At 57.5% G+C, this 25,182-nt stretch overlaps 2 protein-coding genes across 10 annotated transcripts in view; one reads left to right on the forward strand and one right to left on the reverse strand.

Moving 5' to 3' along the window:
- Positions 1 to 14,958, reverse strand: part of MORN1 (MORN repeat containing 1) — a 68,624-nt gene extending 53,666 nt beyond the window's left edge. For 3 of the 6 annotated variants that reach the window (XM_017542656.1, XM_017542659.1, XM_017542657.2), the window contains exons 1-6: positions 14,665 to 14,958; positions 13,182 to 13,253; positions 10,615 to 10,713; positions 9,810 to 9,920; positions 8,081 to 8,171; positions 7,289 to 7,376 (exon numbers count right to left, since the gene is read on the reverse strand). In XM_017542656.1, the coding sequence (XP_017398145.1) occupies positions 7,289 to 7,376; positions 8,081 to 8,171; positions 9,810 to 9,920; positions 10,615 to 10,713; positions 13,182 to 13,253; positions 14,665 to 14,740 (537 nt within the window). In that variant the 5' untranslated portion in view covers positions 14,741 to 14,958. Of the gene's footprint in view, positions 1 to 101; positions 1,424 to 7,288; positions 7,377 to 8,080; positions 8,172 to 9,809; positions 9,921 to 10,614; positions 10,714 to 13,181; positions 13,254 to 14,664 lie in introns of those variants that run through there. The other 3 variants (XM_017542661.1, XM_017542660.2, XM_017542658.2) reach the window with 3 other exon arrangements.
- Positions 14,482 to 25,182, forward strand: part of RER1 (retention in endoplasmic reticulum sorting receptor 1) — a 13,278-nt gene continuing 2,577 nt past the window's right edge. The window contains exons 1-5 of one of the 4 annotated variants that reach the window (XM_017542663.2): positions 14,482 to 14,500; positions 19,561 to 19,648; positions 21,289 to 21,393; positions 23,363 to 23,462; positions 24,749 to 24,827. In XM_017542663.2, coding sequence (XP_017398152.1) covers positions 19,568 to 19,648; positions 21,289 to 21,393; positions 23,363 to 23,462; positions 24,749 to 24,827 — 365 coding nt within the window. In that variant the 5' untranslated portion in view covers positions 14,482 to 14,500; positions 19,561 to 19,567. Of the gene's footprint in view, positions 14,501 to 14,979; positions 15,171 to 15,589; positions 15,609 to 17,347; positions 17,367 to 19,560; positions 19,649 to 21,288; positions 21,394 to 23,362; positions 23,463 to 24,748; positions 24,828 to 25,182 lie in introns of those variants that run through there. The other 3 variants (XM_017542664.2, XM_037743519.1, XM_017542665.2) reach the window with 3 other exon arrangements.

The raw sequence follows: 25,182 nt of genomic DNA on the forward strand, positions 1-25,182 counted from the left end.
GAAGCACTTCCGGTCCGAGTGCTCGGCTCTCACCCTGCGAAGCACTTCCGGTCCGAGTGCTCGGCTCTCACCCTGCGAAGCACTTCCGGTCCGTTCATTCATGCTGTTTTCTTTCTGTGCTTTTATTGGAAGCGACTCTCTCTGTTTTCAGGCCCTGGTCAGGCGTCCACCCTCCCCGGGCACCATCAGGCACTTCCTGCCTCCGGCCCTCCTAGGGAGTCCTGGGTATGGTGCTCCTCGGGGTTCAACACCCCCTAGATGTGGGGGTGAAGAGCAGGGGTCCAGCTTTCCCTAGTGTCAGCCTCGAGGGTTTGTGGTCTGCAGAAAGTAACCCCAACCATTGCCAAACCTGAGGCCTGAAGCAGGCGGGGCCTTGCTGAGGTTCACGGCCCAGTGCACCAGGTAAGGGCTCCCAGGACCAGCTGCTCAGCCCCCTCAGGCCATGTCACGAGGGAGGAACCCTCCTGGCTGGGCCCTTCGACTGCCCAGGGGCTGGGCGTGCCTTGGTGGGAGGGGCACTGCTGCCTCCAGTTTCTGAGGCCCGGCCCTTCACATCGCCTCCTAGGGACAGCGAGGACCAGGGGTCCTGCGTTGGACCTCACTGGTCCCATCTCGAGTGCGCAGGCTTTAAGGTGTGAACTGTGAGGAGTTCCAGAGGGGACATGGGGCCTGCCCTAGTGGCTCTACTGGTCCCACGACGGCGTGACAATCAGCTCCCTCCACTGCCCCAGGTTGGCGAGGGGTCCATGGAGGCAAGCCGGCCAGATTCCCCAAAGGCCATGCTCAAATACCCCAAGTTATTTACATGGTTCTCAGTGTTACGTGCACCCCTGGGGTCCCCCACTGGTCCTGGCTCCCTGGACTGTGACCCCTGGGTCCGAGGGTAGCAGTTTGGAGACCCTGGGTGGGCATTCCCACACACGCCCAGCTGAGAAGAGGAGGCTAGGGGACTGCAGCGGGCAAAGCTGCCCAGAAGGAGCCACCTGCTCTGTGCGGTGAGCAGGTGCTCGGCGCCCAGTGGCGCCTCTGGGAAAGCTGGCGTGTGAGACAGCCAACACCCGCGGCGCAGCTGACGCGGCCAGGGACGCCCAGAGGGGCGCACCGCCAACACGGGCGGGAGACGCTCCAACATGCGCGGTCCACTCCGTCTGCTCCGAATTCCGGTCCGGCTCCCAGAGAGGATGTTTTGGAGGACGTGTGGGGCCTGCCCAAGCCCTCGGGTCCTGGGAGGTCGAGGCAGCAAGCCATAAAGCAGGGGTGCCGGGGACGGAGATGGCCAAGGCGTCGCAGGCTGGCGGGGGTGCTTGCAGCCCAGGACGTCTGTGGCTCCCGGGACTGGGCTGAGCCGCGTGGCTCCCATCGCTGTGGAAGAGGAGCCTTCTCTGCTTTGGGATCCGCTGTTCTTGTTTTCCGTCAGAAGAAGCTGTACCACATTTATTTTCAGGAGTGCATTTTTTTCCAGAACGCATTTTTAAAAAAGGTTCTTCACAGAGCTCTGCATGAAGGAATACTGCCTGCAAGGCGGGAGACACGGCTTGCAGCAGACACACCTGCTGTCGGGAGGGGAGCAGGTCTCCATGGGGGCCTCGCCAGCCCGGAGCTCGTGCTGCCTCGGGTGGCAGCCGACGTGTCCTGGAGCTGCTCCTGCTACGGATGGGAGGATCAGAGCTGATGGAAGAGGTGCCAAGGGCACACTCCGAGGTGGGCAGAGGCGAAGGCCAGGGGCGAGAGAAGAAAGGACTCACTACTTTCTAGGGTTCTCAGAAAATAAAATGATCTCTAACAAGTGAACAGCCAGCTGGTTGGGTGTGGCTGGGGCGGCAGGGCAGTTCTGAGGCAACTCAGTGTCCACGGCGCCGGGCTCGTGGCCTCACTCGACGGCTCACGCTCCCAGGGAAGAAGTCCAAAGGCCCAAACTCCTGTACACACAGGCACTCCACAAAGCCTGGCAGTGCCAACATGGCGAGGGGAGGTGTTCCGGGATGGACGCGACTGGTGGCCAGGATGGGGGGAGACCACAGCTGCCAAGAAGCGGCAAAGAGGAGTGAGACCCGGTGTGCCGTGGTGGCCACGGCCAACAGCGGGTGGGGCCTGCATCTCAACTGTGGCTACCGTTAAGAGGGCTAATGCTCATTAGGTAACCTTCTACAAAAACTACAGAAAACCAGCAGTGTTGGTGAGGCGGGGGAGGAGCTGAACGGTGTGGGTGGAAAGGTAAGACGGGGGGCCCGCTGTGGAAAGCGGCATGGCGGCTCCTCAAAAATTAAACACAGAATCACCACGTGATGCCGCAATCTCCCTTCTGGGTCTGCAGCCCAAGGGCCTTGAAGAGGTCTCTGTGCAGCCGTACTCACAGCAGCATCCCCCACGGGACCCAGGCGCGGGACGCCTCCCCAGTGTTGTCTGCCCACAAGGCGGGGCACTGCTCAGCCTTAGGAAGGAAGGAGGGGCTGGCACAGGCCCTGGCATGGATGCGTCAGGGGACACCGTGCTGGGTGCAACAAACCAGGCACGGAAGGACACCCGTGTGTGTGACGCCACTCACAGGAGGCCCCTAGAGCAGTTAAGTCCAGAGATACATTGGGTAGGAAGATGACGAGGTTCTGGAGGTGCTGTGGTGTGTGTGCCTCACAACGGGTGTGGCCGTGCAGTGGCTCACGCGGGAAATCCCAGCCCTCTGGGGCCGGGGCAGAAGCACTGACAGCCCACGAGTTCACGCTTAGCCTGGGCAACAGTGAGACCTCACCTCTACAAAATAAAAAGCAGTTAAGATGGTAACTTTTATATTACATGTATTTTACCACGACAAAATAGTTGGTGTTTCGGTTTTTTATTTTTTTGAGACAGGTTCTTGCTCTGTCGTCCAGGCTGGAGGGCAGTGGCATGATTTCAACTCACTGCAACCTCTGCCTCCAGGGTTCAAGTGGTTCTCCCTCCTCAGCCTCCTGAGTGGCTGGGACCACAGGTGTGTGCCATCATGCTTGGCTAATTTTTAATTTTTAAAAAATTCTTCTGTAGAGACAGTCTCCCTATGATGCCCAGGCTGGTCTTAAACTCCTGGGCTCAAGCAATACTCCCACCCTGGCCTCCCAAAGTACTGAGATTACAGGTGTGAGCCACTGTGCCTGGCTGACAAAATGTTTTTTCAAGTGGGCTAAATATTTGACGAATGACATCACAAGGAACGGCCGTCCCCTCACTCGGGACGGGCCTGGGGATGTGCGGCCGGACTCCCCTCTCCAGCTGCTGCTGCCTCTCTGGGTCGACACGTTTGCTCTCCAGGCTGAAGGTGGCGGAGGGGCACCGTGGCTGGAGGGTCCAGTGCCAAGGCGCAGAGCAGACAGCTGCGCAGCTGGGCTGTGGGCACCACGCACCGAGAGAGCCTTGCTTCTCCTAATTAACTGGAGCCGAGGGACAGACCCGGTCGTTTTTTCTTGCACAAACAGGCATGTGAAAACCTCCTGCCTCTGAAGTGCAGTCTAGCAGCCCCATGTGCTGCGTGGGAGGCGGCCCAGGCTGGCCCTGATCCTGAGGGCGCGGGGCCCAGCCTGTCCTCTTGGCCTCGGGCGCCCTTCTCTGTTCCTAGCGTCTACATCGGTCTGGGCAGGGGCAATGCCTGTAGAAGGTGCTGGAGGAGCGGGCGGCTCAGTGGCTGCATGCACTGGCCACGGTCTGCCCGTGCCCACAGGTGTCAGCAGCGTGGACGAGGCCAGGGGACCGCTGCTGCTGGGGATATTGTCCAGGGGACCCCAGGGGGCGCCGAGCACCAGCACACAGCAGTGTCCTCACGGAGCTCAGGCCACGGGCCTGCCTGGTGAGGGTGTGCGGGCCTCGGTTGGCCGGCAGTCCCAGGGCCCGCCCAGGTCATCCAGTCCTCTGGGCCTGGACGGCAGAGGGAAGGGGAGGTCATGTTATAACCCCAGGGAATGTAGGTCACTCAAAGGGTTTGCACCAAGACCTTTGCAGAATCCTCTGCAAAACTCTGAGGAATTCAAGACTTTAGCACCAAGAGGAAAAGCCATCCCAAATAGAAAGGCCTGGGGCGACAGAGCCGCATCGCAGCACTGGGGGGCCAATCGGGGCCTGTTCTCAGGCGTATGCAGCGAGCCCCAGGCCCAGTGCCCATCCCCGGCCATCCTCGCCCATCCACACCACAGGCTGGGAATGAGCTCCAGGCTCCCAGCGAGGAGCCGCCTCCCTCCAGCGAGGCCGGTGCAGTGTGGTGCCGGGAAGGGGCTGGGCTGCCCCCTGGTGGACGCGCCGAGTGCCCTGCTGCCATCAGCCCAGGAAGGAGGGAGCCGTCCCTCGCCCGGTCCTCTCTCCGCCCAGGCCAATAGTGACCAGCAGGCAGCGTGGCCCCAAGTTGGCGCCTGGGTGGCAGTCAGGGGACCTGTAGGACAGAACAGCTTTTGCGGACAGGGCTGTGCCGGGAGTGGGGGTGGGGAGGACGAAGTCCTTCCGTGGTCCTCTGGAAGAACAGGAGCTGCTTCTTGCCCAGCCCTGCCCAGCCCAGGCTGGAGGGGACAGCCTGTCTGGCAGCAGGTGGCACTTGAGTCCCTGGGCCGTGAGACGGGCCCTGACCAGATCCTCCCGAATCTCAGGGAACGTGAGGGTTTGGTGAGTGGCCGGGGGCTCCCAGGGTTGTGCGTCCACTCCCTGGTGCGGGAGCCCGTGGTCCTTGTGCCTTAGCTTCCTCACCCACACTCTGCACGGACTGGCGAGAATCATGAGCCCATGCACTGAAAGGCAGAGAGCAGAACCTGGCATCCAGGAAGTGAAACCACACACCCGAGCCCAAGCTCCAGAGCTGTGCACCAGAGCTGTGCTCCAGAGCTGTGCTCCTAAGGCGAGGCCCTGCTCAGCCTTAGGAAGGGAGAAGAGAATTCTGGCCAGAGACTCCTGTGGCCGTCTCTCCCACTGCCACTCTGGAGAGTGAAGGAAAGGGAGTCGTGGCTGTCCCGGCACACTGTGAAGCCTGGTCCTGCAGGACGAACACACGTCCCTGGGACAGAAGAGGTGGAGCCGTGGCCAGACTACAGCACCTCCTGCCTGTGGCTCAGGTGGGAACCAGCAGCACCGGCCTGGGCCAGCGGGGGTGGCAGCAATGCTGACGTGGACTCCCATGGCCCAGCAAGGACGCTCCCAGAGTGGGCATGGGCGGCACTTTTACCCAAGCAGGATGGTCTGTTTCAAGAGCAGGGAGGGTGGACATGCATGGGGAGGGGGGCCCGACCACCCCTCCAGGGCCCCACATCTGACCAGCTCTGAGGCCCTGCTGTGGGGCAGCTGCCCCAGCCAGGACGAGGCTCCCACCTGCACCCCCATCTCCACCATCCCATGAGGCCTCATGCCAACGGCCAATCCATCACCTCTCAACTCCCAGCACCCCCTTCCTTGCCTGCTCTGCCTGATGGGAGCTGGACCCTATAAACGTTTCTCCTTTGCCAGCAAGTGCAAGGCCAGGCTTTGTCAAAGAGAACCAGGTGGGACTGTGGGAGGAAGTGTGTCTACTTTTAACGCCTACGGCCGGGGCCAGCGGCCTGCAGAAAGCCCCCCAGTGTCCGGTCTCTGGCAAGGGTCTCCTGTGCCTCAGGGGGAGTTTCCTGAGAAGCAGCTCTGGTCCCTGGAACCCTAAAAAACCTTTCTCCCACCTGGGCTGGCAGCTACACCCTCTGTTGAGGTCTGAATCTCAGGAGGGTGCTGGGTTCCTCCCAGTTCCAGGAACCATTCTCTCCAACCATTGCGCCAATGTCCACATGGGAATCTTGGCAAGGATGGGAATTCAGCTGATATCGTAATTCCGCGGCCCGCACCATAGAATGCTGTTTCTCATCAATGGCAGCCCGGAGGCCCGAAGGCCCGAAGGCCCCAGGGAGTCCTCTCCGAGGCCCTGGCCGCCCTGATCCTCCGGCAGCGGCGCGCTGACTTGCACGTGTGGTTCCTTCCTGTTAGTGCCGTTGGATGGTCAGGGGCGCTCAGGCCTGCCACCCAGCCCGGGCAACAACTGCAGCCCCCGCAGCCGAGGGGCTGTCAGCGGGACCCCTCCTGCCTCTGCGATCTTGCTATTCCTTCTCTTGCCCCTTTTGGTAGCTAGCTGCCTCGTCCTTGTTAGTGACTCTTTCATTACAATTTCCCCATTGGAGTGATAGGTGTGGTTTCTTTTATTGATTTATCTATTTATTTTGAGACGGAGTCTCACTGTGTCGCCAGGCTGGAATGCAGTGGCGCGATCTCGGCTCACTGCAACCTCCGCCTCCTGGGTTCAAGCGATTCTTCTGCCTCAGCCTCCTGAGTAGCTGGGATTACAGGTGACCGCCACCACGCCTGGCTAATTTGTGTATTTTTAGTAGAGACAAGGTTTCATCATGTTGGCGAGGCTGTCCTCAAACTCCTGACCTCAGGTGATCTGCCCACCTCAGCCTCCCGAAGTGCTGGGACGACAGGTGTGAGCTGCCGCGCTGGCGACGGGTGTGTTTTCTGTCTCCTGATTGCGTCCTGAACCAGGTCCCACTGTCCACTCAACGCAGGCCAAAAGCCCAGGCGCCGGCCTCAACTCCTCTCTCGCCCCTGCCCGCACATCCAGCCTGTTCACAAGTCCGGCACCTTCTCCTCCAAACCTCCTGAATTTGCTCTCTGCATGCGCGGGGCCACCGACCCTCTCCCCAGAGAACAATCCTAGTCCCCGCCTTGTAGGGTCTGTTGCAGACCAGAACGTGCCACCCCAAAATCTGCCTCTTTGGCATCAGCGCTATTTTGAGCTGATTATTTTGAGAAACTGCAGACACAGGAGAAGCTCTGAAAACAGAGTAGAAGTTTCCCTTGTATAAGAAAAATGTGCATCCGAAAGGAAACTCCACGTGTAAGGGTGTCTCCTCCTCCTACGAGGAGGAGAAAGGCCCCAGGTCACTGAGGCGCGGCAGCCCCTGTTGGTGGAGAAGGCCCCACCTCAGCCACGCCACAAGCCTTACCCCCATGACTGGCCCCCAACACCCTTCTTCCTTTGGTTTGGCTGAAGATGGAATGTGAACCAAAGGCGAGAGCCGCCCGTGAGCTTCCCCGCTTCTCCGGTATCTCCCGAGTATACACGAGGTACAGACTAATCCACTCCTGTTTGTTTTTCTCTGTGAGGGGAGAGGGAAACTTCACTTCCCACACGGGATGATAAGGGATGAGCAGGGCCTGGCACGTGGAGAAGCTGCCAGGGCAAGGCTCCCTACACAACCCACACGCCCTGCCCACTGCGAGGCCTGTCCCCTCTGGGCAGTGGGCGCTGTGTGCCCCCGGGTACCTCATAGGTGGAGCTGTCGGCGCAGCGCAGCACCCCATGTCCCTGACGCTGGTCCCGGACCCAGTCGCCGTCATACTTGTCACCGTTCCTGGGGGACACATGCAGAGTCCACTCTCAGCATGGGGAGCCAGGTGGCGGCAGTGACTCAGACCGGCTCCTCCCACTGGGCTCCGCAGGCACCGAGGGACCAAGGCAAAAATAGGCCTGAGCAGATGGCCCTGAGCGCTCCTGCCTCGCCAGGGCCGGCTGGAGGCCCGTGACAGGCGGCGGGGACACGTCCGCCCACCCCCACCCTAGATGGCAGGCCCGCTCGGGACACACTCAGCTTCTGCCACTCGAAGCGGGCAATGACACGGGAGAGGCAGCAGGAGGGGCCTGCAGTCTCCACAGCCAGTGGAGACTCTGACTCTGCCTTGGGAATTTCAACACAGCTGAAGACATCTAGCGCTTGCTGGAGGCGGGAGGCTCTGCCGGCCGGAGGGCGCCCCCATCCTCATCCAGACCTGGAGAGCCTTCCGCCTGCCTGATCTCAGGAGGTATTTTAATGGGACGGGGGGTGACGTTTTCTCTACTAAACACACCATCGGTCAATTTCAATAAATAGGAGAAAAACTGCAGAATGACACCAAAACCACAGAATGTAAACAACCTGGAGGGGTTGGGGGCAGACAGGGGCCGGATCAGGCCTGGGGTGTCCTATGGTCAGTCCTGTCTACGTCCCCAGGCCACGTGGCCTCACACCTGCTCTGCATCTGCCATTCACCTGGCAGTGCCTGCAAGACTCATACTCACTTAAAGAGCATCTGCCCCGGCCCGTGCCTCTTGTTGCCATGGAAGGAGCCCTGGTACACCTGTCCATCCTGATCCACCAGAAACCCATGTCCTGGAGAAGGGACAAAGAGACACACTTGGCTTTGTGTCCATCCCGATCCACCAGAAACCCATGTCCTGGAGAAGGGACCAAGAGACACACTTGGCTTCGTGTCCATCCCGATCCACCAGAAACCCGTGTCCTGGAGAAGGGACTGAGACACACTTGGCTTCGTGTCCATCTCGATCCACCAGAAACCCGTGTCCTGGAGAAGGGACTGAGACACACTTGGCTTTGCGCCTCCTGCATCGGAGAAGGCATCTGCACCCCGCTCCTCAGAGGGTGGGCAGGAGGAAGGCAGGGAGTCTAGGAGGCGTGGGGCTCGGGGAGGCTCTGAACGGAAAGGGCAGATGTGCTTTGCGACGGGCCGTCAGTCCACAGGGCAGCAAAAGTGGCCCTGGGGTCCTGCTCTCAAAGGTGCCCCTGAAGGGGCCCTGCAGACTGCCCGCGTTTGAGGCTGCACAGCCTCTGCGTCCTGCCGGGCGGAGGTGGGCTCTGTTTGGGCCTGACGTTTGTTTTCACACGAAACCAAGTTCACAGTGAGGAGGGCGGGGCTTGACCCAAATGAGGAAAAGCTCAAAAGAGGATGGGGTTTCCGTAAACTGCGGGGTTTTCAGGCTTTGGACAATTCAGGAATTTGAGAGTATTTCTGCTTCTTTTGTTTTTTTGTTTTGTTTTTGAGACGGAGTCTCGCTCTGTTGCCCAGGCTGGAGTGCAGTGGCGCGATCTCTGCTCACTGCAATCCCCGCCTCCCAGATTCAAGTGATTCTCCTGCCTCAGCCTCCTAAGTAGCTGGGATTACAGGCCCCTGCTACCATGCCCAGGTCATTTTTGTATTTTTAGTAGAGACAGGGTTTCGCCATTTTGGCCAGGTTGGTCTCGATCTCCTGAACTCAAGTGATCCTCCTGACTTGGCCTCCCAAAGTACTGGAGTTACACGCCTGGCCTCTGCTTCTTAACATATGGAAACGCTGGAAAACAAAGAGGAAGCTCCATCTGGGGGGGGGGTGTTACGCATTTGACTCCTGCTCAGGTGTGGGTGGCCTTTTGGCCGGGGGACTGTGGACCGTGATGGGCCTGGCTTGGCTGGGCAGAGGGGCAGGGCAGAGCGCCCTCCTGGCTTGAGTCTGGCCTCCTGACTTGCTTGGGCCCAGAGCATAGAGGAAGTAGCCAAGCTGACCAAGACTCCTGGGTAAGGAGCTGGCTTCCCAGACCTATGAGGACCTGGGGGACCCTCAGGCCTGGCGGAGCTGCTGTGACTGTAGCCATTTAGGGACCCCATGTGAGATGTGACCAGAAGCCCCTCCCTGTGGGGCCCAGGCTAACCTATTGACCCCAGGCTCAGGAGCAGTTACTAAAGCGGTGGCCGTTTTCACCCCTGAGCCACGGGCAGCAAATAATGGAGATGCACCGAGTGCTACGGGACCCAGTGGGCACGCTGGTGTGTGCAGGCCACGGGCCACAGTAAGGCAGGGAGAAGAGGGCACGGCCACGGTGAGGCGGGAGAAGAGGGCACGGCCACGGTGAGGCGGGAGAAGAGGGCATGGGCCCCACCTCCTTTCCTGCCCTCTGAAGTCAGACAGGTGGATGCGAGTTTCCAAGCCCCCAAAAGTGCCCGCCCCACAGCAGCAGCTCCCGTGGACGCCAGACCTTCCCGCGCGCCGTGGGAGACCTCCCCTTCGTAACACCCGCCGGCTTTGTACTCCATGACGCCACGTCCTTGAGGCTCTCCCAGGACAAACTGTCCAGAGAAGGTGTCCCCTGCATGCAGACGAGAAGAGAGACAAAAGGCGGGTCAGGGCTGCCGCCTGTCAGCCCTGCCATCCCTGGCCCGAGAGACGCAGGAGCCACTTCAGAACGGGCGCCCTGCCTCCATCACAGCACATCACAGGGAAACGTGGGGAGCAGGTCTGGCCTCCCAGCAGCTGCGCGGGCAGACAGCCTAGGCACACTCTCTGCGGGCATCTGTCCTGAGGCCTCCGCTCCCCTGTGCCAGAGGGCAAAGGACCCTCTGGTCGGAGTCTGCAGAGTGAGCTTTTCCCCTGGCTCTTTGAAACTGAAAGCCAAGCCTGAGAGGAAAGAGCTCCACTGGACACCCGCCGGCCGCTCTGCCCGGAGGCTCTGAGGTTCCTGGAGACAGCTCCTGGCCACCCGCGCGGGCGTCCCCACAGCGGGCTTCCCATCTCGGGATACACTATGGCTGAACCAGCTTTAAAGAAAAACGCGTAACTCGGGACTGATACATCTTTACTCCAGAGCAGCGTCTCCGGAAGCCTGAGTTGCTCTCGGTGCTGACCACAGAGCCTCCCTGGAGTCCCAGGAACAGATCCCCAGGGCTTCCCAGCGCACAGGCGCCTCACAGCACATCCTACCTTCTGCGTCCAGGCTCGAGGGGCTGACTGAGCCCAGCAGGTTATGAGAAAGGCGCGAAGGTGCCATCCCGGCTGGCGCTCACCTGACCAGGCCCAGTGCCGGCGGCCTTCGCCCATGATCTCTCCGTCCACAAACGCCCCTTCGTAATAACTGCCATCTTTAAATAACAACTTCCCGTGGCCTGGCAAGAGAAAGCGTCACGGGAAGTCAGTGGCTGGGATGGCTACGAACGGCCTGCTGTATCGGGATGTTTCTCAGAGCGAAGAGCTGTGTTTGGCTCCATCACTCATGCTATACACGCATTTAAAAATAAAAAAAGTCAGGCCGGGCGTGGTGGCTCACGCCTGTAATCCCAGCACTTTGGGAGGCCGAGGCAGGTGGATCACGAGGTCAAGAGATCGAGACCATCCTGGTCAACACGGTGAAACCCCGTCTCTACTAAAACTACAAAAAATTAGCTGGGCATGGTGGCGCGTGCCTGTAATCCCAGCTACTCAGGAGGCTGAGGCAGGAGAATTGCCTGAACCCAGGAGGCGGAGGTTGTGGTGAGCCGAGATCGCGCCATTGCACTCCAGCCTGGGTAACAAGAGCGAAACTCCGTCTCAAAAAATAAATAAATAAATAAATAAATAAATAAAAATAAAAAGTCCTCAAAACATCCGCTGAAACACGCCTGAGCGGCCTGCACCTTCAGCCAGAACAAGCAGAGGAATGAAAGTGCAGATGACCAGCCTGAGCAACATGGAGAGATCCTGTCTCCACAAAACATTTTCAAAATTCTCCGGGTACGATGGTGCATGTTTGTGGTTCCAGTTGCTCAGGAGGCTGAGGGGGGAGGCTCACTTGAGCCAGGAGGTTGAGGCTGCAGTGAGCCATGTTTGGACCACTGCACTCCAGCCTGGGTGACAGAGAGACCCCGCCTCAAAAATAAATAAATAAATAAATAAATAAAGTGCAGGATGAGACCTCATCCCTGAGCCTCCCAAGGGGACACTCCCATCACCCTGCTCCTGTCAACGTGAGGAAAGAAAAAGCCTGGAGAACACAGCGCCACAGAACAGCACATTCTAAAAGGGGGAACGACCCGTCCAGGCCAGGCTCTGACAGTAGTCATGGACGGGAGCCTGCATGCCTGCCTGGGGGACAAGAATCTTTCATATCAGACCCTAAAGAAGCATCTGTGTAGCAAAACACTAAAAAAAAGTTAAATGTTTTAAAAATATAGAAAATACTGGCAGATACAAAAATAGCTCATATAGAAAACGCCAGAAGACAACCCTCCAGTAGAAAACGGCACAGTGGCTGGGTGCTGTGGCTCACGCCTGTAATCCCAGGACTTTGACAGCCCAAGGCAGGCGGATCACCTGAGGTCAGGAGTTCAAGACCAGCCTGGCCAACATGGTGAAACCCTTCTGCCTCTACTAAAAAGCTACATAAAAAATTAGCCACGTGTGGTGGTGTGGACACCTGTAATCCCAGCCACTGGGGAGGCTGAGGCAGGGGAATCGATTGAACCGGGGAGATGGAGGCTGCAGTGAGCTGAGATCGAACCACTGCACTCTAGCCTGGGTGACAGAGTGAGACTCTAGCTAAAAGAAAAAAAGAAAACTGGGCAGAGTGGCTGGTTGTGGTGGCTCATGCTGTAATCCCAGCACTTTGGGAGGTCAAGGTGGGCGGATCACCTGAGGTCAGGAGTTTGAGACCAGCCTGGCCAAAGTGGTGAAACCCCGTCTCTACTAAAAACACAAAAATTAGCTGGGCCTAGTGGCTCGAGCCTGTAGTCCCAGCTACTCAGGAGGCCGAAGCAGGAGAATCACTTGAACTTGGGAGGCGGAGGTTGCAGTCAGGCAACAAGAGCTAAACTCTGTCTCAAAAAAGAAAGAAAACTGGCAGATGGCAGATACAAAGCTGTGAGAGGAGCATGGTGACAGGAGGGTCCCCCCAGAAGGGTCATGGCACTTGCCTGGGGTTGGGGGTCCAAGTGATATCAACTTTATACTTTTTTTTGTTTTGTTTTGAGATGGAGTCTCACTCTGTCACCCAGGCTGGAGTGCAGCGGCGCAATCTCAGCTCACTGCAACCTCTGCCTCCCGTGCTCAAGGGATTTCCCTGCCTCAGTCTGCCAAGTAGCTGGGATTACAGGTGTGCACTACCATATCCAGCTAGTTTTTGTATTTCTAATAGGGTTGGAGGTTCACCATGTTGGCCAGGCTGTTCTGGAACTCCTGACCTCAAGCTATCCGCCCACCTTGGTCTCCCACAGTGCTGGGATTACAGGCGTGAGCCACTGTGCCTGGCCTGACTTTATGCTTTCTTTTTCCTATTACTTGAACTTTCTACAACAGTAGGTTCTCTTTATATCAGAAATAAACCATAAAGTCTGTTTTCACTCTGGAAAAGACAAGCTCAATCTCCAGGGAGAATTTCTGAGTCACAGCTTCCTTTGCTAAAGGTGGCCCTCCGGGGTGTCTCCCAGGATCCTGCTTCCCTGCCCATCCGGCCTTACCCCCAGCAGCCAGGGAAGCACTAGGGTTCAGTGTACTTGAAAGCTACAGGAAATGCCACTTGCCCACCCAACCTCCCAGGGAGAAACCGGCTCCATCAGCCTTGGGGCGGCAGTTGCAAGAAAAGACCCCAGAGGCTTCTCACCGTGTTTCTTCCCTCCTTTCCATTCTCCTTCATATCGAAAGAAGGAATTTGGGTATACGTAGACACCATAACCTGAATATGGAGAAGACACACACAGGTGAGCACAGACATTCCAAGGTGAGGGGTGGTCTCCTCACCTCTGAGGGAGGGAGTGCAGCTCTCTCAAGGGCATTTCAGGGGTTGGTGCCCTTCACCTTCCACTGCCCAGAAACGCCCTGTGGGGTTCATGAGCTCTCCTGTCTACTGTCGGTCCACCCATTTGCTCATGTGTTTATGGGACAACGATGAGCACCTACTTGGTGCAGAGAAGACAGGCCCAGCAAGAGGAGGGCTGGGTTGTCGGGAGGGGGAGGTGGGGAGCCTTGTTGCAGAGGGGATGAGTGGGCCAGGGGAAGGCACAGGAGCAGCGTCAGTGAGGGCACACAGGCGAGGAGCAGACCCTCCCATTCCCTGCTGTGACCCTTCAGTGGCCTTCTATCCTCAGGGGACAAAATCCACACTCATACCCAAGGAGGGCCTGGCCAGCTTCATCTCTTCTCACTCAGTTGCTGAGTGTGCCAGCCAACTCCCGCAGCTCCTGGAAGGGGCAAGGCTCCCTCCCCCCCAGCTTCCCAGGCACATCTTGGGGGCAGGGTTTATGGGAAAATGTCGGGGAGGAGGGCAGGCGGTTCCCACAGGCTCCTGTATATGTCCAAATCAGGAAGGTTCTACCTGAAGATACTGGTGTGAGCTCTGCATTCGTTTCAGACCCGTTTATTCGATTCTAGGAACAGTTCCTGTCAAAAACTACTCCTTTTTTTTTTTTTTTTGAGACGGAGTCTTGCTCTGTCGCCCAGGCTGGGGTGCAGTGGCTCGATTTCGGCTCACTGCAACCTCCGCCTCCTGGGTTCAAGCTATTCTCCGGCCTCAGCCTCCCGAGTATCTTGAACTACAAGCGCCACCACGCCTGGCTAATTTTTGTATTTTTAGAAGAGACGGGGTTTCGCCATGTTGGCCAGGCTGGTTTCGAACTTCTGACTTCAGGTGATCCAAAGTGCCGGAAGTACAGGCAAAAACTGCTTTTGAAATGCATCCTCAAGTTTCTAGACAGCACCGGCCAGGAAGGCAGGAGGCTTGGTGCTGGTCCTGCGCCTGCCCTCGCCCCGCGTCCTGGGATTAGGGATCCTCATGGCAACACCAGGCTCTGCTGGCTGCGAGGCTTTAGCCCGAACCCGGCCTTCCCTGCGAGGAGCCCGCGGGGGGCGACCTCCTGCGGGGCTGGACCCGCTGCGGAAGGAAGGCTCGGGGAAGGGTGCGAGCCGAGCCCAGGTAGGCGCCCGGCGAATTCTGGATGGGAGTGGGGAACGCGGGGGTGGCCCCGGCTCCGCCGCTGCACTTGGACCTCCATTTTCCGAGGTGAGCATTTGGGGGTCGAGGGCGTAGAGCGATCGCACCCCGAACGGAGCCCAGGACAGCGACCCGCCCTGTAGCCCGCAGTTGTTACCGTCCCGGGGCGGCCGCCTCGGCGGGTCCTGGCGCGGCCTGCGGGAGCTCCGGGTGCCCTCGCCGGCCGCCGCCATCTTGCTGCCGGGGGTTTCCTTAACGACCAGCAACGCACGCTTCCATTGGTCTTTGTCGCAAGGGGGTGTGGCCACGGGCCTAGTCCCTGGGCTCGCGCAATCTCTGGAGTGAAGCTGGCCGGACCCGGAGCCAGAGGACGCAGCTGCGCCTGTGCACGCGGCGCGTTTCCGCCGCTGCCGTCTCTTCCGCCGAGAGGCACGCCCGCCAACGGCTTCCGCGCCTGCGCCGGAAGCGGAAATGGTTGGAGCCCTCGGCCCCGCCCCCGCGCCATCTTGGGGGCCCTAGAGGCGGCGCCGCGCAGGACGGAGCGGAAGTGCTCGCTGCAGCTTCCCGGAGCCCGAGCGCAGCGCCGGCGGCCGCCCCTGCCCCGCCGTCCTCCTTCCCGCGGCCGTGAGGGAGACCGCGGCTCGGCCGCAGCGGAGCTGCGAGGTGCCGGGAAGGGCTGCGTGGCGCGGGAACGGCCGGGCAGCGCCGCCTCCGCTCTTTCCGGGCTGTCAAGGCCGCGGGCGGGCGGGGCCGCGCTGAGGCCCGGGCGGGGAGGGCCGTCGGGGCCCAAGTGGCCGCGGGGAGCCTGTCCCCGACCCGCGGCCCTGGGGGATGTGGGTCGCGCCTCGGGGCGGGCCCGGGAAGAGGGGCCTGGGGGTGGCGGCGGAGAGGGGTCCGGAGGTGCAGGCCGAGGCCTCGGGCCCGCGAGGGGCGGGGGAGCGGGAGAGGGGCCAGGCGGGGGCCGCTGCCCTCCCCACCCGGGCCGCGTCTCGTCCGATTCCCCTGCCGGGCATTTGGGGAAGCGGGCAGTTGCCGACCCGCAGCGCCCTGCGTTGGGCTGGATTCGAGCGGGGATGTGCCCTCTCCCCGTCCGGCGTCCAGGTCAGAGCAAATCTGTAGGGTTTAGTGTTAAGCCCTGGGGTGGAGGCGTCCCTGACGGGCTGAAGGGAAACCGGCCGCCTCGGTTTCGATTGTGTTCCAAATAGGCAATAAAGTCGTAAATGCTCCGGCTGACTGCGTACTGGTGTGTGGTCCACTGAGAGTCACCGTGCGTGTCCCTGCCAGGCGTGTCCCTGCCAGGCGTGTCCCTGCCAGGCGTGTCCCTGCCAGGCGTGTCCCTGCCAGGCGTGTCCCTGCCAGGCGTCCCCCCGCACAGACGCCTGCTTTCAGCCTAGGTACCTTCAGGGGGCCTTTCCCGCTTTCTCTTTATGAGGAGTAGGGACTGGCCGGTAGTTTCGGAAGCACTTTATTCTTAGTTGGGTTGACACTTCCTAGGAAGATGCAGTTATTCCCTAAGTGGATGAAGGGTCCCCAGTAATTGAGACTCTCACTTGGCTTTTGCCGTGTGCCCGAGGTGACCGCGCTTACAGTGCGTCGGAGCCAGGTGCAGATGTGAGGTGGTCAGGCGCAGAGGAGAGAGGAGCCCAGGCTGGAATGTGGCCTTGGGAAAAAGGAAGAGACAGGGTCTGGGAGGGCGTCTCAGAGGACGGAACAACACCAGACGCGTAAAGCCTGGTGCGGCAGCCGGGGGCTTTCCTCGTCCTGAGGAGTTGGGGTGGGGACGTGAAGAGAAAAGTGGTGGGAGCCAGGGGACTTCATCCATTCCACGCAGCAGCGCTTCCTGTCTTAGTGAAGGACCACACACGTGGATGAATGTGGCAAGCCGTGGAACAGGGCACATGGAGAGCTTTACACTTTCTGGCATGTCCTCATGGTCTCTGCTTGCACTGGTTTTATCTGCCTCTTAGTTTTGTTTGTGACTGGGCCTAAAGTAGTCATCTTCAACAGGTGACTGATGGGCTGCCTACTATGTGATGGACTTCTAGGTGGTAGGGCCCAGTCTAGAACCTGACAAGGGACTCCTCAAGGAGCTCCATTCTAGCAGAAAATTGAGAAACCAGAAAGGTGTTAGAAAACAATTGTACACAAAATAAAAAAGCAGGGTGATGGGCTGGGCGAGGTGGCTCACGCCTGTAATCCCAGCACTTTGGGAGGCCGAGGGGGTGGATCATGAGGTCAGGTGTTGGAGACCAGCCTGGCCAAGATGCTGAAATCCCCACTCCACTGAAAATACAAACATTAGCTGGGCATGGTGGCGGGCGCCAGTAATCCCAGCTACGTGGGAGGCTGAGGCAGGAGAATCGCTTGAACCCAGAAGGCGGAGATTGCAGTGAGCCCAGATTGCACCATGGCACTCTAGCCTGGGTGACAGAGTGAGACTCTGTTTTAAGAATAAATAAATAACGGTGATGTGATGTAGGGGACTGGGGTCAGTGTGGGCGGTCACGGGTGCCTCTGAAGGGGAGGTGGCATTCAAACAGCAGAGAAGAGGACGGCAGGGGGCAGCTGCTGTGAGGGCTGGCCCTGATCTGGGAACAGGGCTGGCACTGCCTTGCCTGGCACTGAGGGTGCTCCACGGGCCGCCCACTGACTCCTTGTGAGAGCCTGGTAGAGAAGGCAGGAGAGGTGCTGTTGTCCCATTTCACAGACTGGAGCCTGAGGCATCCTGGAATAGCGTGTCCAGGTCACACTGGCAGAGTGAGGCAGAGCCGGGCTCTGAAAGGCCGTTGAAGTCCAAAGTTCACGTTCCTGCTCCTGCCACGCTGCCTTGGGCTGTTCAGAGTTCGAGCCGTGTTTGGTGTACGTGTTGTGTGTGTCAGACAAGCAGAATTGGCTGATGCGTTTTTAGTAGGTTTTCCACAAGTTCAGCTGGAGAGTGAGAAGCTCTGAGCTTTGCCTAGAGAACACCCTTACGTGGGAAAGCAGGAATTTTCTCTCTCACTCCAGCCAAGCAAAGGTGCTTTAATGGGAAACATTCCGTCTGAGTAAAATAGGCGGAAACTTGTAAGGAGCTATAGGACCAAGAATGTGACTGAAGTCCCTTTCAGATGGCCTGGCTTTGGCCTAAATAGGGTGCCCATTCCAGGTGGTGCATTCTAGTGTAGCCCCTATTTAAATGTGGAGTTCTCAGTGGAGAGTAGAGGTGCTCCTGTGTGTCTTCTGTTTACATGGCTAGTCCAAAGGGCCCCTTGGTCTCCTCGAGCCTGCCTGGCCTCTGCACAGAGGAGCCAGGAAGCGGTCACGGAGCCACATTCTGCACAGCCCTGGCGACGCGGAGGGAGCTGCCCGGATCACTTCAGCGCTTCAGTTGTGATGGGAAAGCAGAGGCACTTGGGGGATCGAGTCTGGCCACCTGCCCCCTTCCACCCCGAAGGGAAGATGCCCCTGGTGCTCGGTGACTGGAAAAGCGTTGGTTTCAGGAAGGTGCAGGTTCCAGTTCCCACCCACTGTGACCATGCTGATGGGTGGGGACACCTCGTTAGCCTTTGTGAGCCTCAGTTTTCTTATCTGTAAAAGAGAACCGTAAGACCGACTGCAAGGATTGCTGAGGAATAATGTCTTTGCCTTTGTGTCTGGTGTTTTTTTTTTTTCTTTGTGATGGAATTTCGCTCTTCTTGCCCAGGCTGGAGAGCAATGGTAAGATCTCAGCTCACTGCAACCTCTGCCTCCTGGGTTCAAGTGATTCTCCTGCCTCAGCCTCCTGAGTAGCTGGGATTACAGGCACGCGCCACCATGCCCAGCTGATTTTGTATTTTTAGTAGAGACAAGGTTTCACCGTGTTGGCCAGGCTGGTCTCGAACTCCCGACCTCAGGTAATCCCTCTGCCTCAGCCTCCCAAAGTTCTGGGATTACAGACCTGAGCCACCACGCCCGGCCCGTGCCTGGCCAGTTTCTTAGAGCCTCGTTTTACAGATGAGGAAACAGAGGCTGGCTGCTTGCAGAGGGTTTCCTGAAGGCCTCACAGCCGCTGAGCACAGGGGGGACTGTAAGCCAAACCTGAGACTGGAGGCTGTTTCTCCTCACCACCCCGCCGAGGCAGAGATGGGGGTGGGGGTGATGTGAACTTTGCCGTGGCGTCTTCTCTAGCTCAGGGGCCAGCAGGCAGCTTATCTTTAAAGTAGGAGTGACAACTGGCAGGCCCCGGGTACTCAGCAGCACTTCCCGAAGAGCGGCGGGTCCTGAAGCCAGCTCGGCTCCGGAGTGACGTGGGGCGTGCTCAGCTGAGCAGCCAGGTGGCAGTCAGGCTTGGCTTGGCCTGCTCAGAAGCAGAACTGTGACGGGACCTTGGACACGTGGCTTCCACTGGTTGTGACTAGCTCCTCCTTTGTGAGATGGGGGTAAGGATGCCCTTCACTTGGGCATCCGGGAATTAAGTGGGTAAACTGTGACCTCTGGCACCTGGCTTCTGAGTGAATTCCTCACGGCGTCACAGTAGTGTGCGGAAATAGGAGCAGACCCGTTACCTCCACTTGCCAGATAAGAAACTGGGACGCAGACGGATGGACTAGCTGAGAACTGTAGATAACGTTTTGCTGTGTGTGGGGTGGAGGACCTGGCCCTGGAAGGACAGGACCCTTCCTGCTCCTGCCAGACCGGTGACCCAGGACAGGTGCCTGGGGGGGACACTGAGGGATCCACATCCCTGGAGGGAGGATGTACAGTGCCACGTGCCAGGGACCAGCCCAGGGACCCGACAGCCAGGATGCTTCTGGGGCCAGTGTGGTGGACGGCGCCGCCCATGCTCAGGTGACTGAGGTGCCGACAGTGGGAATGCAGAGGCACCCGTGCTCCAGGGCAAGTCCGCCTCACGCCGCCCTTCCCTCCACGGAAGCCTGTGCACCTGCTGCTTTTTCCTGAACAGTTGATAGTGAAAACACAAATGGTGTGGACGCAATGCTGAACATTGAAACCTACTTGACAGTGTTGGTGAACACAGGGCCAAGATTTCACATCCTCGAATGCTTTTTATTTAAATGTCTTGTGTCTTTCTCAGTTACAGAATGTCTGAAGGGGACAGTGTGGGAGAGTCCGTCCATGGGAAGCCTTCGGTGGTGTACAGATTTTTCACGAGACTTGGACAGGTTGGTGGGTTTTTTGGTAGATGAGTATAAATATTTAAAGAAGAAATTGTGGACTCCCAGCATTTTCCTGAAGGATCTGTCTGCTGGTGTTCCTGATGGAGAAGTGACACCTTCAGGCTGGAACTTCCCGAGGACGGTGCTCTCTCCACCGTATCGTGCACTGCGGTTCTCTGTAAAGGGCCATTTGTGGAGACATCGGGCTCTGGGGCCACATGTGGTCTGTCACGGAAGTGTTTTCTGTTTCTGTTTTCCTTTTACCAACCTTTAGAAACATAAAACCTAGTCTTGGCTCCCAGGCAGCACAGATGTGGTCGCGGCTGCTGTTCTGCTCTTGCTGTCCCCTCCTGGCCGCCCACGTCCCCTCCTGGCTGCCCACGTCCCCTCCTGGCCGCCCACGTCCCCTCCTGGCCGCCCACGTCCCCTGGTGCTGGGACGCCCACCCTCTCCGTGTCACCATCCACGGTGCTGCCCCTGAGGGCGGGAGACTCTTGTGTGGCCCCGGGGGCTGGGGCCACGTGTTTGTGGGCTGCGTGTGCACTTGGTGGGTGAGGCGCCTAGAGCTGCCTTTGATCACTGGAGCCTGAAGCTCCGTCTCAGGAAAAGCCTGGGTCACCCAGCAGTTCCAGCTGCTGAGATGCTGGCTCAGATAAAAATCTGTCAACTTCGTAATTAAGTCCCATGTGAAAAACGACCATCAGTGAAGTTGGGTGATGGGAATATATGGGCTCACATAATCTTTTTACTTTTGTGAATTTTGAAGTTTTCTAAAAATTAAATTTCAAAATTAAAATTTAAAAATCCTGGCTGGGTGAGGTGGCTCATGCCTATAATCCCAACACTTTGGGAGGCCAAGGCGTTTGGATCACGAGGTCAGGAGATCAAGGCCATCCCGGCCAACATGGTGAAACTCTGTCTCTACTAAAAATACAGAAAAAATTAGCTGGGTGTGGTGGCGCTTGCCTGTAGTCCCAACTACTCTGGAGGCTGTGGCAAGAGAATTGCTTGAACCTGGGAGGCGGAGATTGTAGTGAGGTGAGATCGCGCCACTGTACTCCAGCCTGGGTGACAGTGCGAGACTCCATCTCAAAAAAAGAAAAAACCAAAAATTTTAAAGTGCATCCATATGTATGTATGTAAAGACTAAGGGCTCCCTCGGTTCTTCCACAGCCGTCTGGACGCCCACACGTGCAGGTGTGGCTGCCGGGGCTCAGGCTGTGGCCAGTGGGCCTGGGGGCGGGGCAAGGCTGGTGCTGGCAGTGCAGATGAGGGAGCTGACTTGGGACATGGCGATGAGGGCTGTGCTGTAGGGTGGGGGCTTGAGACGCACAGTCTCGTCTCTGGGGTGAGGTCGGGTCTTCCCCATAGTCATCCCTTTGGGCCAGCACCATGTCACCATCTTCTAGGAGATTGTTACGTAATATTCTCGCCTAAGAGATGAACCTGCGTCAGGAATTATTGCAAATATATTTGGATGAATTGTCACTGCTGTGTGCTGATACATAGATGGTCTCTTGCTGTTTTAACTTACTCTTAGCCTTTTAAGAATGGGAAACCAGCCATAGCAGAAGGTGCATTTTGTGGCAGGGTTAGTGCAGAACTTACAGGGCCTGCCTCATGCCTTTGCATTCTTGTCTTTCTAGATTTATCAGTCCTGGCTAGACAAGTCCACACCCTACACGGCCGTGCGATGGGTTGTGACACTGGGCCTGAGCTTCATCTACATGATTCGAGTTTACCTCCTGCAGGTAGGTGTGGGCTGCAGTGGCGGGCTCGGCTCTGTCTGTGTTCCCAGGACGTGGTGCTGAGGGGGTGCTGTAAGTTTGTCTTGCAGGACGTGGTCTCTAGGAGTCATTTTCAGCTAAGTGCCAAGTGTCAGAACGATCTCAGTGACTGTCTTTAACACAGGGTTGTTTATGATTCACCTGGAGTCTGTCCCGTCCCCTTTCCAGGCTTCTCAGTGCACCCAGGCAGTCCTGAGCCCAGCCTTGGGCGTGTCCAGGCCTGGACAGTGAGCTGCCATTGACCCACTGACCCTGCTGCATGGTGGTCAGGACAAGATGGCGCTCTGCGGCTGCCTCGTTCCTCGGTTGAAGTTTCCATACTTTGGGTGCCGTGAATGATTTGGCATTCAAAAGGGTTTATTTAGCCTTTCCTGAGTTTGTCAGTCGTCCCTGGGTCAGGTGACATGTCCTCAGACTTCACCTTGGGTGCTCCTTTACTTTCTAGTAAACACGTGATTTCTAGGAGCAAGCTTGTAAGATGGGAATTCTTTGCAGATCTTAGAGGAGGTTATTTAGTCTTTCTGTGTGCAGAACAGGAAGGTTTGAAGCCTTGTCCGGCTCTTTTCTCTCTGGGGACTGTGGAAAATACCTCCTTGTTTAAAGCACACACCTTAATTGGCTTTAGTTTAGTTTTTTGTTTTTTTTTTTTTAAATTTGAACTGGGTCCATTCTCCGATGGAAAGAATGACTTAGCAACCTTGAATCAGGGATTTCAGGCAGGAGCAGGGGGCGGGAAGAGCACAGCACGACTATGTTGTAAACGCAGCCCCTTCACGCGCGGCCCTGCAGCAGGAAGGTGGATACAGACATCCAGTCAACCCTCACATCTGGCATTTAGCCGTCTGACTTGAAAAACTTGTGGGCAGAAAGATTTCTTGTCTGTAAGAGAAACTTAAAGCTTTTATATTTTATTTTATTATTTGTTTTTGAGATGGGGGTCTCGCTCTTGTCACCCAGCCTAGAGTGCAGTGGCATGATCTTGGCTCACTGCAACCTCTACCTCCCGGGTTCAAGTGATTCTCTTACCTCAGCTTCCCCATCAGCTGTGACCACAGTCATGTGCCACCACGCCCGGCTAATTTCTGTATTTTTAGTAGAGATGAGGTTTCACCATGTTGGCCAGGCTGGTCTCAAACTCCTGACCTCAGGTGATCCACCCACCTCGGCCTCCCAAAGTGCTGGGATTACAGGCGTGAGCCACCGCGCCTGGCTGAGAAATTTAAGGCTTTTAAAATTGAGAATGCAGTCCTGGCTTCTAATGGGATATACCTCATCCTTTTAAGGATGAATTAGTTGCAAGTAAGTGTGCTGCATGCAGGCATCTTGCCGGAATTCTCCCCACTTTGCATCTCTTGAGGAAGGCTTGGCTTAAGCACGCTTTTCAAAGCCTCCTTCTTGATTTCTTGTGTGGATTTCTTCTGGGCAAAGGTTTAACCCTCCTGGCAGTGTTTCTGGCGATGTGAATCGTCTGTTGGAGCAACATCAGCCAGCATGCCTCTCGTCACAGCTGAGGTTCCGCCCTCTGGTTCTGATGACCGTGCTCCTGGTTGGGGCTCTGCCCAGCATCCTCAGGTGCCTGGGCCGCCCGAGCCTGTGCTGCAGCTCGGCTGTGTGCTTCTTGAGAAAAGCCTCCTTTTCTGCTGTGCTCCTGCTGGGGCACCTGTGACTTCAGGGGTCACGTGGTCTAACTGGACCGTTGAAGAGCTTTGCTCATTTGGGCCCTGGCTTGTCCACTTAGTCTCAGGACCCACAGGGTATAATCCGATGTAAATTGTTACCATGGGATGTCACTGTGCTTCCTTGTCTGTAAGTAAATTTTCTGTTTTTAAGATCAGTTGAAACCAAGTTGGGAGTGAACCGGAGTGCACCCATGAGCTGGATCGGGCGGACGGGCGTTGGAGTGCACCGTTGACTCTTTCTCCTTCTCTTTCAGGGGTGGTACATTGTGACCTATGCCTTGGGAATCTACCATCTAAACCTTTTCATAGCTTTTCTTTCTCCCAAAGTGGATCCTTCCTTAATGGAAGACTCAGGTAGGGAGCGGCTGTGCACTGGGCTGGGTGGCAGCTGGTGCTTACATTTTCTGATGGGATTGCCTAGTGTCCTCTGGAAATACCTGAGGCTCTGCTCTTGGGGTTGAAATGTATGTGTTACGTTGGGTGATCAGGATATGTTTGTAGAAACACTCTTTAGACCCTCCTGACAGCCCCGAAATGGGTGTCCATTCTGTTTTCCCACTTTGCAGATGAGGAAACTGAGGCATACAGGGCTAGGTAACGTGTTCAGGGTCACCGAGTACCACAGACAGCAGGGGTGTGAGGCGGACGGTTGACTCCAGCACCCGCCCCACCCCAGTCAGTGGCCGCTCAGAATCACTGGAGGAGGCCATGGTGAGGGTACCTTTTCCCCTAGGCAGAGGATTCCACAGGCAGCTTACTGGCTCACGGAGACCGCCGGGACCCTGATGCCAACATCAGGTCAGGCCAGGTTTCGGGTGGCCTTTGGTTTCTGAGGAGCCATGAGCTGAAGTGCTCCTGGGGCTTCGTGCTCCATGCCTGGAAACTCACGCTGCTCCTGGGCCTGCCTGGCTAGGTAGGGGCCCCAAGTTCATGGCTGACCGGCCAGCCCCAGGAGAGGAGCAGACACCTGTGCATTCCAGGACGTCGTGGCCACTGTGGGGACACGCACGCACAGCCCCCTACCAGGACCCTCCTTGTGCTGGGGAACCTGCTGTCGGGAGCAGAGTGTTTTTTCATTGTGGGGCCAGAAGCCTCTCTGCGTAGAGCATGTGACGGAAAGATTGACGGGGGGAGCACAGCTCCTCTCACTTGTTGCTGTTTGGGGGAGACTAGAAAATGAAGATCCCCTTTTCCGCAGACCTCAGTTAAATGGGGAGGGGCACCTGACCAGCGGGGAGGTGGGGTGAGAGTGGGCCTGACGCAGCTGCTGGTGGGACAGGCCTGGCCCCGGGTCCCCAGTCAGCGCTGCCTCGGCCCCACCCTGTTCTCTGCGCTCGGTTTTGTACTTTTATGTGGTACAGCTGACTTGCTGCTGGACATTTATATGTGGTTGAGTTCTTTATGCATTTAAAACGTGGACGTCTTCTAAAAAAATTCTGCCAGCATCTTCTAAAAGCAATGAATTGATGAATTGATGTGTGACGTGACCACAGACCCTCATTTTTATCTTTGGTTAACGATACACATACCTTTGTTTACATATGTGAGGCCTGCTAGTCAAAAGTCTTTAGGGGAACACTTAGAAATGCGATGGAAATAAAAAGAGGCAGGTTGTCCCTGATGTTTGCTCTGCCTTGCAGATGACGGTCCCTCGCTACCAACCAAACAGAACGAGGAATTTCGCCCCTTCATCCGAAGGCTTCCAGAGTTTAAATTTTGGTGAGCTAATTCTTCACGGTATTTGAGAAGGAGCATTGTGCTCAAGGGTGGCCCATGAGACTCTGAGACTGTGCTGAGTTTTGTTCAGGTCACCCAAAAGATGAGTGCTATCCTGGGCTGGGCAGGGCACCGGGGAGCCTCAGGGGCTCTCCGGGGGAGGCCAGTCACCACCTTGCCGCATGCCCTTGGTTTCAAGTCAGCACCAGTGCCCTGGAGGCTGGCGGAAAGGCGGCTGGTTCTGGGATGGAGTGCTCACTGGCTTCTGCGGTCGTGGCCTGGGGAGGGTGTGTCTGTTCGGCCAGTCTCTCCCCTCCCTCCTCCCTCTCTCCCCTCCCTCCTCCCTCTCTCCCCTCCC

The sequence above is a fragment of the Cebus imitator genome, unplaced genomic scaffold, assembly GCF_001604975.1.
Source record: "Cebus imitator isolate Cc_AM_T3 unplaced genomic scaffold, Cebus_imitator-1.0 Scaffold145, whole genome shotgun sequence".
NCBI classification, from domain to species: Eukaryota; Metazoa; Chordata; class Mammalia; order Primates; family Cebidae; genus Cebus; species Cebus imitator.